The 17,100-nt window shown below is 50.8% G+C and overlaps 2 protein-coding genes across 4 annotated transcripts in view; both read left to right on the forward strand.

The window, feature by feature from the left end:
- CFAP52 (cilia and flagella associated protein 52) overlaps positions 1 to 10,775 on the forward strand; it is a 48,464-nt gene extending 37,689 nt beyond the window's left edge. Inside the window, exons 10-14 of the mRNA XM_078067918.1 lie at positions 1,294 to 1,439; positions 4,187 to 4,338; positions 6,213 to 6,315; positions 9,360 to 9,471; positions 10,336 to 10,775. Coding sequence (XP_077924044.1) covers positions 1,294 to 1,439; positions 4,187 to 4,338; positions 6,213 to 6,315; positions 9,360 to 9,471; positions 10,336 to 10,511 — 689 coding nt within the window. The 3' untranslated portion in view covers positions 10,512 to 10,775. The remainder of the gene's footprint in view (positions 1 to 1,293; positions 1,440 to 4,186; positions 4,339 to 6,212; positions 6,316 to 9,359; positions 9,472 to 10,335) is intronic.
- Positions 10,776 to 12,433: 1,658 nt separating this feature from the next.
- The window catches only part of USP43 (ubiquitin specific peptidase 43), an 89,581-nt gene continuing 84,914 nt past the window's right edge, over positions 12,434 to 17,100 (forward strand). For 2 of the 3 annotated variants that reach the window (XM_078067920.1, XM_078067921.1), the window contains exon 1: positions 12,463 to 13,119. In XM_078067920.1, coding sequence (XP_077924046.1) covers positions 12,598 to 13,119 — 522 coding nt within the window. In that variant the 5' untranslated portion in view covers positions 12,463 to 12,597. Of the gene's footprint in view, positions 13,120 to 17,100 lie in introns of all 3 variants that reach the window. The other variant, XM_078067919.1, reaches the window with a different exon arrangement.

Raw genomic sequence — 17,100 nt, forward strand, 5'->3', positions numbered from 1 at the left:
CCTTCCCCACCTCCACCTTCTTACCTCTGATTTTGTCTCTTACCACCACTCGCCCCTTGTGGCCACGCTTGCTCTTTGGCTATTCCTCAAGCACATGATGCATAGGGTCTTTGCTCTGGCTGTTCGGTCTGCCTGGGTTGTTCTGTCCCCGGGCAGCCCCATGACCTACTCGCTTCACCCTCTCAGTTCCTCAAGTCTTTGCTGAAATGGGATCTACCTTGAACATATTCTTGAAAATTGCCCAAGTCAAGAGGTGACACTAAGGCCGATGAGGAGGAGCCAACCCCATGAAGACCTGGGGGAAGAGCATTCCAGGCAGAGGGAACAGCAGGGGCAAAGGTCCTGAGGTGGAAAATTGCTTGGTGTGTTGGAGGAATAGAAAGATGCCAGTGTGTCTGGAGCTCAGCAGGTAGATTTGGGGTCAGGGTTGAGGGAGAAGACGAAGCGTAGTAGACGAAGGTGAAGAGCTAGGTAGGGAGCGGAGAGTAGTTACCGTGGAGGATAAAGGAGTTGGATTTTCACTGTTAGTGAGAACGCCTTTTGAATCTTCTTGATCAAAGGGGTGACATGATTTTAAATGCACCCAAGCCCTTGCATCAATAACTGATTGAGGGGAGCAAGAGTCTGAGGCCAGGGAGGAAGCTGTTATAATCACCGAGGAGAGAGGTGCTTGTGGCTTGGATGATGGTGGGCCCAGCGGAGGAGTTGGGAAGTGGCTGGATTCGAGATGTTTTTTAACTATAGAGTTGGTGGTGGGGCTTGCTGATGGGTTGGACGTTGGGTTGGGTTGGGTGGATAGATAGTGAGGAATCAAGGATGGCTCTGAAGTTCTTGGCTTAAAGAACTAGATGGTTGATGGCAACTTTTATTGAGATGGGGAAGATGGCGGGAGTCGGGGAAGGAGCATCAGGTTTAAAGTAGAGGGAGGGGTAGGAAGCCAACGTGTGTTTGGAGATGTCAAATTCTCCGGCCCAGGTGCAATGTCAGCTAGCCAGTTGAATGCACAAGTTTTGCAACTCACAGGAGAGGTGGGAGCCAGCCTCCTTCCTTTCTCCCCACCCCAAATGTCTTCTCCTGGGATGGGGTACGCCTAAAGGAAGCAGGTGTAGCCCATTTGGGGAGTCAGGGGAAAGGGGGACAGAATTCCTGGCAGTCGTGGGGGACCGGCCTCTCTCCTCCATCACCACCACGGCTCCCCAGTCCTGACTTCTTTATGATTGAAGAGGGCCACGGTCCGCACAGAGAGTAGGAGCGTACTGATCCTGCCTGCCTTTTGTTTCCCTTGCATGCCAGCATGGGATGATGGGAGAATCCGAGCCTTCGCCCCAGAGACAGGTCGGCTGCTATATGTCATTAACAATGCCCACAGGATCGGAGTGACAGCCATCGCTACCACCAGTGACTGTAAACGGGTCATCAGCGGCGGCGGGGAAGGCGAGGTATCGTTCTCGAAAACTGCCTTCTAGAAAACCACTAACTTGATTTTTTAGCCTATACGAGGAGTCAGGCAGGACCAAAGCAAGATTTTGAAGAAACCCTAAAATACATCTTAAAGTTCTAATAAAACAAACACAGATCTAGATATATTTGTTCATGAAAGAACATTCAAGATACAGACATGAAAGCGTTCTATATGGAATCGAGCTATGAATCCAAGTTAGTGTTTCACCAGAGTTTTGGAATTGCTTGCTCTTTTTTCCTTCAAAGACTATACTTATATAAATTGTCTTCATCGTATCTTTTAAAGGAAATGCTATTTTTAGAGTCCATTCTTTCATCCACCCAGATGTTTGACCGTTATTTTAAAGTCGTTACACTTGACCTTCCCTTCCATCATTCGGAGGAACCTGAAACATCTTCTGTTCACACATTTTTCTCAGCGCCTGCCCCTCCCCACTCCCTGGGTTTCTCCGCCCTCCCCCCCCCCCCCCCCCCGCCAAAGCCTTCCCTTCTCGAGAGAGGACATTTTCTTTTCCTTTCTATTCTTCATGCTATTGTAGGAATAACTTATCAGGGAGGAGAAAGATCCAGCATCTTGATGTGGCCTCTAGCAGAGTTTGGGCCAAGCAGACTCGTGGCTGAGTGTTTGGGTTCCAGAGTCCTACTGCCTGGGCGCAAATTTCACTTCTGCCACTTCCCAGCTGTGTGACCTGGGACATGCTCTTCAACCTCTCTGTGCTTCCGTTTCTTGTGCATAAAGGGAAAATGACAATGAAGACTCCACTTTGTGAGATATTTTGCACTACTTTGTAGCAAGTCTTCAAAATCTGATGTGCATCTTACATTCAGAGCCCACATGATGAGTCTCGTGGCAGGTGCTCCATGGACACATCTAGCCCTGGACCCTCCCCTGCTCTCTGCCCACCACCCCCTCAAGCGCTCGGATCCCTTCCCTTAGCTCTTCAGCCACGCTGTTGTTGACACCCTCAGCATCCTTGCTTGCTCCCTCAACCTTTTGGGGGCGTCTGCCTTGCTCATGCCCAAACTTGGCTTGGACCAGATCATCTGCTTCTAGGTGCCTGAGCCATAGCCCATGAGAGCTGTGGGAGGAAATCGTACATTACAAATGCATTCATTGCCGTTAGCAATTTTTTAAGAACACCACAAGAGCTCTTCCTGCCACTCCCCACTCAGCTATTACAGACCTTCCTTCCAGAGGACATGGTCTTCAAGGCCTTTGTTAAGTGCTGGAGACCGCTGCTGGTCAGCAGGTGTGCACGGGTATCAATTCAGCAGTTCCCGAAATACTCTAGTACTTCCATTTTCATTGGTAAATGGCGTCGCTGGAGTTGCAAAGACCCCAGCCCCACCATCTTATCCCCTTCGTCAAACCCCCTGCAATCCCACCACTAAAGGGCTAGTAATGCCCCAGAACACCCAAAGTTCCAGGCCCGGATGCTGTTTGGCTGGTGCCCACACCATATGAGAATTTCTCATTCAGAAATCTGAGAATTACTCTTGCTGAAGATTGTATGCCTCCGCATATAGTGGCATACAAGATGAGAGAATTATTTGGACACAGCTCATCTGGGGCAAGTTCATGCTTCCTCATCTTCCTTACTAAGGAAAAGGCTTAGAATCTTTTTTACATCGTTTATGGCTACTTTCCCCTTTCGGGTACAAATATGTTAGTCCGTTATCACTTAATCCTAACCCTAGTTTCTAGCCGGGTGTTCACCCAGACCTACTATTCTTGTATTCTTGTGTTGTCTTATGTTACTCACGCAAAATAATCTCTACTCTTCTTCTTTTCCAACATACTCGTTATAAGAAAGTGTAAGCATCTGACCACATTATTATGTGTTCTGGTACAGTCATGACAGAATGTTTATCTATTACAAGACATACAATGACTTTCCTTTTACGTATCCTTTTTATTACAGTTAAAGCATCCTATTGACTGTTTTGAAATTTTGTGGGTAGAACCTATGACCTATGATATTTTTTTTTTTTTTTAAAGATTTTATTTAGTTATTTGACAGAGAGAGACACAGCGAGAGCTGGAACACAAGCAGGGGGAGTGGGAGAGGGAGAAGCAGGCTTCCCGCTGAGCAGGGAGCCCGATGTGGGGCTCGATCCCAGGACCCTGGGACCATGACCTGAGCCGAAGGCAGACACTTAACGACTGAGCCACCCAGGCGCCCCTATGACCTATGATATAAATTTCACTTCCGGACAGCAGAGGATGGGGTGGTCAGAAAATATGCTGTAGAAAGTGGGTCTTAGCTTTGATGAGGCTAGGAACCATCGAGTGGAAATGATTAAAACCGAGCAGCTGGTGTGACATTTAAATATGGCTCTGGGTCCCCAAGAGCCTTCCTGATGGCCCTGGAAGTCTGAGAGCCAACACTCAGCAGAACTGAGCAGATACACTATTCCGCTTGGTTTCACAGCAGGTGTCTGGTGCATTTCTCAGCCTGAAAAGTAGACGTAGGTGTAGGATCATGGGTAGCATTTTCCTGGCTCCGTGGAAGAATATTCCTGCTCTGCGGCTTAGCGTTCCCACCCCACTCAACTGAGACAAGAACAGGGAATTTAAAATAATAAGCACAGCAGAGCTGAAAAAGCTCTTGGAATATATATACATATATATGTGTGTGTGTGTGTGTATGTGTGTGTATTTTTTTTTTAAATCCCTTCCAAAGTCCCAAGCTTGTGTTGGGAGCGTGTGCTTTGTGGCTTTCAGGTGAGGGTCTGGCAGATCGGCTGCCAGACCCAGAAGCTGGAGGAGGCCCTGAAGGAGCACAAATCCTCTGTGTCCTGCATCAGGGTGAAGAAGAACAACGAGGAATGTGTCACAGCCAGCACGGACGGGACTTGCATCATCTGGGACCTCGTGTAGGTACCCGTGATGGGGAGGACAACATGACACAAAACTCAGGGGTTGCCACATTTCATTGAACTTGAGGGCAGATCCAAACCAAGAGTCGAAATCTTCTCTAAGGCGACAGGAAAGGGATGTTCATCTGAGGCCGCTCCTCTCCCTGGAGCTGTTTCGGGTTTCCAGATGCTGGTAGAAAGGGTACAGTTTCCCGGAAGGGCTGGACGTTAGAAGATTCTGGATGCAGAGGGAAGTACCTTTCCGGTCGCACACAGGGAAGCCTGATTGAACTTCTCCGAATGCAATTCTAAGAACTCCCCCCAAAAAGGGAGAAGGGAAATGATGTTGTAGGCAGTTCCTCCTGTCGCGTCACCCAGAACAAGCCTGCTATCGAGGTGGAAGAGGGGGAGTGGTGTGAATTTGCCCTTCCCCTTGGCCGGCCGCACTCCTAGGGTCCTCTCATGCTGGAAGCTTGTCATGGCCCCTGGAGAGTGCCTGACTCCAAGCCAACTAGACCAAAGCACGTGAACTTTATTGTTGGGAGTCATACAAAGGGTTTTCAAGGGCAATTTTTTTTTTTTTTTTTTTACTATAAGCATTTTAGCTGTGTGTTTTTATTTGGAATTAGACCCTATTCCCCTAACCTTCTCCTTGCCCAGCCCCTCTCTACCGCTCCTAAGATGCCTTGCCTCTGCATCTAACTGCATTAGAGAGACTCGGAAGAAGTCCAGAGGCAGGAGGAAAGAGATCTAAATATAGAAAACGGATATAGGTATTGCCAAAGAGTACGGAACATTCTAGATTGCAGAGAAGGGGAATTAAGGCAAAGGCAGCACACTTTTCATTTAATGCATTAAAAAAAAAAAAACCCAAACCAAAGCAAACCCACCTACCGGTCCTGTGCGTCTCTCACTTTGATGCACACATGAAGCACCTGGAGATCTTGCCAACATGTAGATTTTTATTGAGTAAGTCCAGAGGGCTGCCTGAGATCCTGCATTTCTAACCAGCTCCCAAGGGATGCCCCTGGTTCAAGGACCACACTTGCCGGAGGTCCTAGCCTCCAGTGGAACTCCCGTTTGGGAACATACAGAACTAGAAGCGAGGGTGTGTCTAAGCTGATTTCCATGGATTGTCTGTGACCACCTCAAATCCCTAAAGCCTCCCTGCCACATTGCGGGACTATTTGGCTAATTTGTGCCCAAACCTTTAAAACATGGTCAGCCCCGGATACCATGTTTGAAAACTGCCCTATTGAGAAGAAACCATGCAGAAGGTGCATGTTTTCAGCCAGCAGAGGCCGGCCTGTGAGATGTGCACCCATCTCCTGGGGGGCTGGGGGGAGAAGCCATATGTACGTATTTGTTAGCGTGGTATCTGACTCGATGGTTTTCAGGCCGTGGTACACAGGAGAATGAGCTGGGATGCTGATGAAAAGCGCCCATCTCTGGGCCTCATCCCAAGCTGCTAGATGCAAATCCCTAGAGGGGAAGCTCAGTAATATCTGTTTTTAAGAAGCCATCCCCCACAATTTGCCACTCAGGTGGTAGGAACCTTCACCTCAATGCGGTGGCCTCAAGAATAAGGTGGCTTGTGTGGAAGACCGCAGGGTGACTCTGAATTCAGCCTCTCCTCCTTCATGCTCACCGGAACGCAAGGCTTCCCCTGGACTTCCGTGCTCTGTCTTTGGAAAACGGCCCACCCAGGGTCTTTGGGCTGCCCCACAGGTGCACAGAGGAGGGGAGGACGCCAAGGTGCAGTGGGCAGAATCGCCAGAAGTCTGTCTGGGGTAGATGAGCCAGCGCAAGCCAAGCTTGTACCAGATCCCGTCTGGACAGTAAATACCTCTTTGAGGGAAGGCAAAGTTACAGCTTCTGTGTCTCATTTCCAGACGTCTCCGGAGGAATCAGATGATCCTGGCGAATACCTTATTCCAGTGTGTTTGTTATCACCCCGAAGAGTTCCAGATCGTCACCAGCGGGACAGACAGAAAGGTAAGCACTCCCAGCAGGAGTCAGGATCCTCCCAGGACCCGACAGAAGCAGCCGAGTGTTGTGGCCGAGGGAGTGGGCTCTGGAGTTGAGCCCCATGAGGTCAGAGCCCAGTTTTGCTGGTGATCACTTGAAAATTCTGCGTTGCCTTCCCATGTCCTTGCTTCCGTGTCTGCAAAGCGGACATGATACCGCTGACCCAACAGAGTTGCAGAGCGCATTAAAGTTAGTCATGCTTGCATGTCATGCATCTGATAGCAGGGGGCCTGGCACAGAGTAGCTGCTCAGTAAGTGCTGGTTTTCATTATTAGGGAATTTCTGAGGCTGGAACCCAATGGCCCAACCCTTTGACTACGTTCAAATCGAATGACAATAGAGTTCTTATCTCTCATCCCCTCTACTTCATCAACGTTGTACTACGAATCTCATTAGCTGGGGAGTCCATGTCCTTGGATAAAGATTGGTCCCTCTTTGCGGGGGAACCTTGCCTCTTGGAGCAAACGAAAGGCTTCAGGAGAGAGGCATGTGGGGCAAGGACGCTAGGGTGTCATCTATCCCCCTGGCCACATCAGATCAGCCAGGTGTTAGTCTAATTACCTGCACATCCAATGAATGGATTTGGAGTCCCCTAATTCAGACTTTGAGATCACTGAAGAAGAGATTGTGTATTTATCTTTTCACCAGCTACAGAAAAAGTTGAGTTCAAAGTATAAAAATAATTGTAGGAAAAATACTAGAGGGACGTCTCTCCGCTCCCCCAACACTGAAGATAGAACCTAGGAATGGGATGGGGGGCACCTGGGTGGCTCAGCTGGTTAAGCATCTGCCTTCAGCTCAGGTCATGATCCTGGGGTCCTGGGATCGAGTCCCACATCGGGCTCCCTGTTCAGTGCGGAGTCTGCTTCTCCCTCTCCCTCTGCCCCTCCCCCCACTCATGCTCGCTCTCGCTCTCAAATAAATAAATAAAATCTTAAAGAAAAAGAATTTAGGAATGGGACTTTTCCCTGTTTAAGCTGCCCAGGTGATTGGGAACTACTGTCCGAAGATATTTTGTCATAAAAACCCAAGAAATGCCCCCTGGTGTGGGCCAGGGTTTGCCTGACACAGACAGACTGTGTGGGGGGCCCAGAGTTCTGCCTCGCTCTCGTCTCTGTGAGGTTGGCCTTGCTAGTTCTTTTGTGTCTCACCCACCCAAACTGGCTTACGTCTGCCCACCCCCAAACCCATTTCACTTCCGGTCTAAGCAGACTTCCTCTTGGAACAGGGGCAGAAAGGATTTGGAAGTTAGTCATGAGTCACCATAAATGCTTCAGAATGTGGTTCATAAAACTTCTAGATTTGTGTCCTGTTTCCCATATTCCAGGGAATGGAATGGTTTATGAGTTTATGAGATTCGAAACAGTCTACTGTCATCATCTGGGAATTGTCACCAGAATACTCAAAGCATAAATCATGAATCAGTACAACCACCATAAGGGCTGGCCAACTTTCCATAGTTATCATAGGTGGGAGGGGATGGAATGGACGGGCACTTGGAAATGAACCTGTCCATGAACAGCGGGTTCACAGGTGAACAAGACGACATCAGATGGCAAAAGGGATAAAAAGGAAGCAGAATAGGTCACAAGATCCTGGCTCAGTGGACGGAAGCTGCTTTAGCTAGGATGGTTGGGGCAGGTCTCCTCAAGGAGGTGACACCTGAGCTGAGGCCTGAGTGGCGGAGGACCTCGCTATGCTTAGCTCTCAGGGAAGACCGTCGCAGGCAGAGGATAAGCCTGAGGGAAAGTTGAGGCGCCATCAGGCTGCCCAGAAGAGGGTCACTGTGACTTTGGCCAAGAGAGCAGGCAGTCAGGCACCAGCTGTCTAAGTGGGTGTGATTCCCGAGAAACAAGGATTTGGGCGTGTGTCTATATTCCTTTATGCTTTTCCTATGAAAACAACTCTTTGTTAAAGCAATCGAGCATCAATAGAAATTAATAAATTAGCTAAAAAAAAATTTTTTTTAAATAGCGTACACAATTTCTAGCTAGATTCAGAGGAATATAGATTCCTGGCATAATGACTTGAACAGCAAATTTCTATCAACACGAAATAAGAGGAGGCAAAATGCATGCCCAGGTTCACACTCCTGAGTCCTGGTCAAGTGCTTTGTTGGGAAAGAAATTTTCTTGGGGCACCTGGGTGGCTCCGTCGGTTAAGCATCTGCCTTTCCGCTCAGGTCATGATCCCAGGGTCGTGGGATGGAGCCCCAGAGCCCCCATGTCGTGGGCTCCTTGCCCCGCGGGGAGTCTGCTTCTCCTTCTGCCTCTACCTGCCGCGTGCTCTCTCTCTCTGTCAAACAACTAAGTAAAATCTTAAAAAAAAAAAAAAATTTTTTCTTTTTGAACAGGTTGTTCATTTACAAGGTTCAAAGTTCAAAGAGTATAAAAGCAGTATATTGAGAAAAATCTCCCTCCCTTGAGCAGTAGATTTGGGTCCCCTAACCCAAGAGGGGACCATATAATCAGTTTGCCTCTAGCCCCCAACCTGGGGGGTGTTTCACTGCTTTGAGGCCGAAGAGAAAGTTGGAAATGGGGTGAGGTGGGGAAGAGCGCGGGGTCAGCCTCAGGGACCTGAGCCTGCAGAACTCTCTGGGCTGCTCATTCCCCCAGCAGCTGGAGGGGGGTGCTTCCCTTCCACCAGGCGCTCCTCTAAGAGCTGAGGTGGGAACGCGGATGCCGTGGCTGTTTTCTTCCTTCGTTTACAGCTTGCCTCGGACCCCCAAGCGCTTCGTCTCACCAAAAGCACTTTTTGTCACAATCCGGGCTACTGGCACAGTCACCATCTCCCTAAATAGAATGCCAATGTAAAAACCAACGCTAAAAATATGAAAATGCCTTTCTCCACCCCCTGCTCGAGCCTATTTATAATTTCAGCCCATCTACCCTCCCAGGGTGTATTTTTGCCACCTTCTATATAAAGTAGAACCATCTTTTGTTAGTGTGCGCCTGCGCGCGGAGGCTTCCGCCGAGCTGAATCCTCCCAGATGCTGCTTTTCTGAATTCCAGATTGCTTACTGGGAAATCTTTGATGGGTCAGTAATCAGAGAGTTGGAAGGTTCCGTGTCTGGGTCCATCAATGGAATGGATATCACCCTGGAAGGAGTGCACTTTGTCACAGGTGAGTCCTGGGGTGGGAAAAGGAAGCCCAGCCCTGCTTATTTAAATGGGAACCTAGAACTCCCTAGAAGGCGGGAGGCAACAGGAAGTGACAACAGAAGTGCCTAGAGGGCCCCGTGGTTAAAATCAGGCCCGAACGCCGCAGCCGGTGTGGCTGGAAAAGAAAGTTCCAGAAGTCATGCTTCAGTGGGAGGAAACGCCTGCCCATGAGCCTTGGGGGCACACAGAAAAGCTAAGCCTTGCATTGCTTCCCTTTTTTGGTGGTGGCATTGATGATGGAAATGGGCCTTTAAATGGTCTGGATTATCTGGCATGCCTTGCTCCGTGATTTCCTCTGGAAGTCTTAAATGCCAGGCTTTTAAATCAGCATTTCCAGGGGGCGGGCATTGACCATACAACATGCCTTCTGGAACATCATCGACAATCATTTCCCGCCAGGCCCTGATTCTTCAGGGCATTAACAAATAAATGCTCCGAACGAATTAAAGTTTCACAAACACGTTTACTGTGAGCATGATAGAAAACTACGCACGGTGAGACCGCCATCCACCCACACAGGTGCGTACCTAAACCTGTGTACTTGGAGCAAAGAGACTGGAAGGAGCTAAACCGGAGGTGTTCTCAGTGGTTATTTCTGGGCGGTGGGCTAAAAGGGGATGTCACCTCTTTGTGTTTCTTTCCCCCAAATCTGCTACAACAGACCTGGGTTTTTATAACCAAGGAAATGAGTTCCTATGCAGATGGATTTTTCTTCCTTTATGTGGGAACGTGGGGAATGTGTTGAAAATTAGCCAGCTACTTGAAATCAGGGCCGTTCCTCCCCATCCTCTTGCAGCAATGCCATACACCTGCTTGTCTTTTTCAGGTGGAAATGACCATCTGGTCAAAGTGTGGGATTATAATGAGGGTGAAGTGACTCATGTCGGGGTGGGACACAGCGGCAACATCACCCGCATCCGGATAAGTCCAGGAAATCAGTACATCGTTAGTGTAAGTGCTGATGGAGCGATTCTGAGATGGAAGTACCCCTTTGCCTCCTGAGGCCGCAAAGACTTCTGGGATCCGCAGCGCTGCCTACGGCTCTGCTGAAGGTTGACCTTAGATAACTCTTAAGACTGGTTTTGATTTTTCACATCCGTGATTCTGTCTTTGAGTGAAAATATTTTTATCTTGAAGTTTCTCCTTTTCTTCATAGGATGCATTTTACCTTCTTAAATTGTATATTAAAATGGGAATGTGTTCAAGAATAAGTTGTCGAGACTGTAATTGAAAGTTTTATTATGAATAAATTCCCAGTTGTTGGTTTCCTGTCCTTATCTCTGCTCTATGACGGCAAAACCCACGGCCTTTCTGCATAATTTGTCCACAGACAGCACTGCTGTTGTTCTCTAAAAATAAGGAGGGTCCGCTTATGTTCCTAATCAGCCTTTCATTGGTCAAGCTGCAATGGGGCAAGACTTGGTTTGAGTCCAGATCTTGGGTAGGATTTTAGGATCTTCCTTCCTTCCTTCCTTCCAACTCTCTGAGCCTCTGTTTAGCCTTTTGTAAAGCAAGAATACCTGCATGAAAGGTTATTTTTAGAATTAAGTGAAATAATGTGTTAAAGCATCGGCAGAATCCCTGACGGAGTGGACAGTTAAATGTGAATTTTGGTGCTTTCTCAAAGAAACCGTGGGTTCTTGGGGATCCTGGGGTAAACATCAAAGGTGAAATTTCGTAGATGCTTTTTTGGGCAAGGGAAGGCAAGGGAATGGCCCTTGTGTATTAATCATCCAGACGGGTGTCTTTTTTCCAGAGAGGGTAAATCATGGCATTTTCCAGAACACTTTAAGTCTCCAATGCACAGTACACTTTTTTGTTCTAAGCCCGTTCTTTATCCTTTAAGTAATGCTTCCTTTTTTTTTTTTTTTTTTTGTGCATGAGATCACCTGCTGGGGCCCTATGTGACACATCAAGGCAGATATTTTAATAAATGATCACTTATCAAATAAGTAACATTTCAGGGCGTTGATGTAACAATGCGTCCTGCTGATGTCTTTTTTGAGCCAGACATTGATGAGAAATTCTTCTGCGAGACTGTGCCTGATTAATTATAAACCTGACAGTTACAGGGTCAAGTGAGCAGAGGCCCCCAGGGTCACCCAGGGAACCAAGGGCGGGGCGAGGCCAAGCCAATTCTGATTGGGCACCAATTCAGCGAGGGGCCTGCACAGGGGGGCGCGCCTGAGAGCCGGAAAACTTCCTGGTAAGCAAACACCGAGGTTGGAAAGAGCCGAGGTTGGAAGAGCAGTCCGCAGAGGCGGGTCGAGTTCCGGTTTCTTGGCCTCCGTACAGGCGCGAACCTCCCTGGGCCCGCTTCTCCTCCAGCTGAAGCGAGGACGGTGAAGTCTCGCTTGCAAGTTTTGGGGAAGCGACTCTGACCTGGTCTGCAGTTTAAACAAGCAAACCACAGCCATCCCGGATGATTCTTCCCAGGGCAACACGCGGCTCCCAGTTCTGGAAGGACTCCCGGACCGGGCAGGCGGGCTGGAAGGAGGTGGCGCCACCTGTCCGCACACACCTGCTCCTGCAGGCGGGCGGACCCCGCCGCGCACTCCCCCAGCCGGCCCCAGCTGCCGGTGCGCGTCTCTCGCTGCGCCAAGAGGCTGCCCTCTGGAGAGTCCTCCTCTCCCTGTTCTTCATATTCACCTGCACGTAATTTCCAGAAACTGAGTCTAGTCGGGGCTGGGCAATCCACCAGGCGCTTTCAAATGTATCACCCCTCTATTGTTCGACAGCTTGCGGGCTGGCGGGAGTGGGAGTGAAATTCGGGGCGTCGGTGTGTAAGAGGTCAGGAAGGGTGGGGACCCAGAGCCGCCGAGTCCCGCGCCTCCGCTCGCGGGCGGCGCAGCGGGGCCGGAGCCGGCGGGCGGGGGGCGGTGGCGCTGCCCTGGGCGGGCCCTGCGGCCGGATTCCCGCGCGGGGCGGGGCGGCTCCGCCCCTGGCTCCGCCTCCGCCCGGTCCCGGCACACCTGGCCCGCAGGTAGCCGGCGCCCGCCGCCTTTCCGGGGCCGTCAGGGCCGGTTAGCGGGGCGCCTGCCTCGCGGCCGGGGGAGGCTCGGCTCCGAGGGCGCGCGAGCCGGGAGCCATGGACCCGGGCGCGGGGGCCGCGGCGGGAGAGGGGCCGCCCGCGCCCCGGCCCCGCCGCCGCCGCCGCCGCTCCCTGCGTCGCCTGTTCAGCCGCTTCCTGCTGGCGTTGGGCAGCCGCTCCCGCCCGGGGGCCTCGCCGCCCCGGCCGCGGCCCCAGCCCCAGCCGGGACCCCGCGATGGCGACGGGGACGGAGAGGGGGGCTTCGCCTGCGCGCCGGGGCCCGCCCCGGCCGCGCGCGGGAGCCCCGGGGAGGAGCGCCCGCCTGGCGCCCAGCCCCAGCCCCCCGCCGGCGACGGCGCGCGGCCCCCGGGCGCGCAGGGCTTGAAGAACCACGGCAACACCTGTTTCATGAACGCCGTGGTGCAGTGTCTCAGCAACACCGACCTGCTGGCCGAGTTCCTGGCGCTGGGGCGCTACCGGGCGGCGCCGGGCCGCGCCGAGGTCACCGAGCACCTGGCGGCGCTAGTGCGCGCGCTCTGGACGCGCGAGTACACGCCCCAACTTTCCGCCGAGTTCAAGGTAGGTAGCGCGCCCTTCTCCCGCCGGGGCCGCGGGGCCGAAGCGCGCGCCGCATCTGCAAAGGGTCTTCTGGGGGCCTTCTTCAGATGGCACCTCGCGCCGCCGTTCGCCTTACGCCTTTGTTTCGAGGTGATATTCTGCGCTATCGCTTGCAAACGTCTTCTCTGAATTTCTCCCAGGTGTTTTTTTTTGGGGGGGGTGGTGGTGGCGGGGCAGTCGATTTGAGGGATTCGCATTTTTGCATTCAACAAACTTCGGTTGAAGTACTGAAGGCCTTTGGGTCTTTCTAGCGCCACGGGCACTTTCCAGTCTGCAGGCGTGTGTTGTGGGAGGCCTGATTCCCAAGGCCAGGGCCTCGGAGGAAGGAGGAGGGGGACGCTGGCGTTGAGATCTGAATGAGAAGCACGCAGCCGGGTCACGGCGCCAGGAGTACCCAGGGAGAGGGAACAGAGAGCGCCGGAGCCACAGGCCTGGGGGCGCGAAAAGAAAACTAGTGGCCTGGGGGCGTGGATGAGGTTGGTCAGATCCTGCAAGGTCTTAGAGGCAGTGGTAAGGAGTTTGGGTTTTATTCTTGAACCCAGTGGAAGCTGAGATCCCGTGCGCCGGATACTGTGCTGAGTGCCCCGGGGAGGGCGGCAGTGGGTGTGCTCTGTTGGAATTGGCATCCTTTTCTTTAGTGCACGTTAAATCGCCCACCATGCCTTGGTTTGGGGTTGCATTCACTGGCCCCAGGATCACCGTCCACTTACCCTGCGCTGTAGGGTCACGAAGCGCTGGAAGTTATGTATGTCACATCCCCCGGGGTTAAGCGGTGTGTTTGGGATCCCAGCTGGATTACAGAGTTCCCGATAATTGATGCGCATGACTTGCTTCCTGCTACAAAACCACAGCTCTGGGCGGAGAGCTGAAGCTCCCCATAGACTAGGGGTTGTTCTTGGGGGAGGGGAACCTGTCAGTGTTCATTCCACAGGCATCACCGCTCTTGAGTTTCAGCCCGAAAGAGCAGTCCTTGCCATGTGACCCACAGGGTGTCAGCCTCCCCTTTCCTCTCTCCCGCTTCCACTACAAAAGCACCGTTCTGCAGGAGTTAGTGGGTCGACCGGGTGTCGTTAATATCTCCTTTCGGCAGCATCCGCCTTCTCAATAATGAGGCAGTACGGTAGTTCCCCCTTATGCTTGGGGGATACATCCCAAGACCCCCAGTGGGTGCCTGAAACCATAGATAAATACCAAGCCCTACCTAATAACTATGTTTCTTTCTGTACACACGTACATACCTACGGTAAAGCTTACTTTATAAGTCAGGTACTGGAGGAGATGCACAGCAGTAACTGACCATAAAAAAAGAACAGTTATAACAATATACCGTAATAAAAGCTGTGGGAATGTGGTGTCTCTCTCTGCAAATATTATATGCTGTACTCATCCTTCTGGCGAGGATGCGAGGTGATAAAATGCCTAGGTGATGAGGCCAGGAGAGGCGAGGGATGTAGGCGTTGACACACAGTTGATCTTCTGACCTAAGTCAGGAGGATCGTCTGCTTCCCTACAAGGTTTGACCGCGAATACCTGAAACCACAGAAAACTTAGGATGTGGGGGACCACTGTAGGCTGTAGTGGTTAAGAGCAAGGTCCCTGGAACTTTGTGACCTCCAGCAAGTTACCAAATCCCACTGTGCCTCAACTTTCCTCCTCTGTGAAATGGGATGGCAACGGTACCTACCTTATTATCAGATCATTGGGAGGATTCATTGAGTTCTCTGCACAGCGCTTACAACAGTGCCTGACCCCTGGGAAGCTTTTGTCATTCCTACCATTCAGCCTGCTCACCTACAGAGACCCGGGGGAGGGAGGGAGGGAAGGAGGGAGGTAATGTTTTGCATACCTTTCCTCTTGCCAGGTGCATTCTCATGCAAGTCCTGCCCCAGTGGGAGAGACTGGAGTAGCTTGAAAAAAATCTTGCAAATTAGTAACCGCTCTCAGTGACTCACTAGGATTTCCTATCTCACCCCTGCTCTCGAATCCCCAAGGCCTGGAAGCTCCCTGGGAGCCCCGGGGGACTGGAGGATAGTCAGGTTGTTAATTGTTAACGAGGGTGATGTCATCCGAGGTTTCCTGGGACTTTTTGGGTAGCCAAAAAGAGCTTGGATGGAGCAGAGGAGGCCAGCATCTGGGCTTGCAATAAACCCTGCTGATGCAAATCTAGGTGGGCTCCTCTTATTTTATAGATGACGAAACATCCCTTCGCCCAACAAATATTTCTGGAGCGTCCCAACGCTCTCCCAGGAACAAGGAACGCATGAGAAGCCCTGAGTGCAAAACCTCCTGGGGCCGCTTTCTAGGAGTTCCCTGTCCAGCGGGAGAGGTGGGTGTTAATGAAATGATCACACAGGCACATGATCGGAGCTGGTGACAAGTGCTGGAAAATCAAAATACAAGGCATTCACAGCAGTTCCGGCAGGAGCAGGTGATGGATGCGGGGAACGTGGGAGGGGGTTTCCCAGGAGAAGCAACCTTCAGGAGAGGTCAAGTAAGGACAGGGGAGGGTGGGGATGCGCATTCCCTACCGATCACTGATCGCCAGGATCGCCAATCACCAGGGCAGGTGGAGCTGGGGGGCCTTCTGTGGGCGGGGCAGCATAAATGCAGGATTAAATAAAATAACGGAAGGGGCTCTGGGTTGCTCAGTCGGTTAAGCCTCTGCCTTTGGCTCAGGTCATGATCCTGGGATCCTGGGATCCAGCCCCTCATGGGGTTCCCTGATCAGTGGGGAGTCTGCTTCTACCTCTCCCACCCCCCACCTCATGCTCGCTTCCTCTCTATCAAATAAATAAAATCTTTTAAATAAATAATTAATTAATGGGAGCCTCTGTGCCTGGGCAGAGGGACTGGAGAATTGTTTGGGGACAAGCCACAGATTTTGTCAAGGAATTGGGTCTTTTATTTTTTTTTATTTTTTATTTATTTATTTGAGAGAGAGAAAGAGAGAGAGAGAGCACATGAGAGGGGGGAGGGTTAGAGGGAGAAGCAGACTCCCCGCTGAGCAGGGAGCCCCTTGCGGGACTGGAGCCCGGGACTCCAGGATCATGACCCGAGCCGAAGCCAGTCGCTTAACCAACTGAGCCACCCAGGCGCCCAAGGAGTTGGGTCTTGAGGAGGGATTGGTAGCTTCAGACCGAGGAAGGGGGGAATGGAGAAGGGCCCAGCATGCTGGAGTGAGTTACCCCAACCCCAGCCTTGCAAATGGGCTGGCTTTGCAGTGTCCTCTTTCCTGACCTCCCAGGCACTCAGCCTATAGACAGTAGGACCGCTCTGTTTGAATAGCACATGAATAAATACATCGAAACAAATCCTGCCCACAGTATTATCTATGACACTTTGCTTCTCTAATGATGTCATTAAATACGTGCATAGTATAAAAACTCAGAAGGTGCTAAAAGTGCAAAAAGTGATTTGGAACTCCATCCTCCAGAGACAACCTTCGGAAGCATTGCTGTGTTTCAGAGCGTCTACATGTTGGAAATTCCAGTGTTGTATCCTGCGTTTTTCTCGTAAATATTGTCATAAGGCTCTCTCCTGGCCATTACAGCATTCTGTAAAACTTAATTTTAAATGATTGCATAATATTTCCTTCAATGAACCAGTCCCTGCAGAGGCATTTACTGTACAAGTTTCTAGTTATCACACTATTGAAGATCCCTTTGCTTAAATCATTGTCCTCCGCTCTGACCATTTCCTAAATTTGATCCCTTGACATGAACTTACGTGGTCAAAGCAACAATGGGACTGTTTTATTTTTATGTGTTTTTTTCTTTTTGAATCACCATCGTTGAGGTATAACTTATGTCCCGTGCAGTGCACCCATTTAAAAAAATCAAGCTGTCCCTGACATGCAACATTGTGTAAGTTTAAGGTATACAATGAATTGATTTGATAGATTTATATTGCAATATGATTGGTGTATTTAGCATCAGATAACAT

The sequence above is a fragment of the Halichoerus grypus genome, chromosome 2, assembly GCF_964656455.1.
Source record: "Halichoerus grypus chromosome 2, mHalGry1.hap1.1, whole genome shotgun sequence".
Taxonomy (NCBI): Eukaryota; Metazoa; Chordata; class Mammalia; order Carnivora; family Phocidae; genus Halichoerus; species Halichoerus grypus.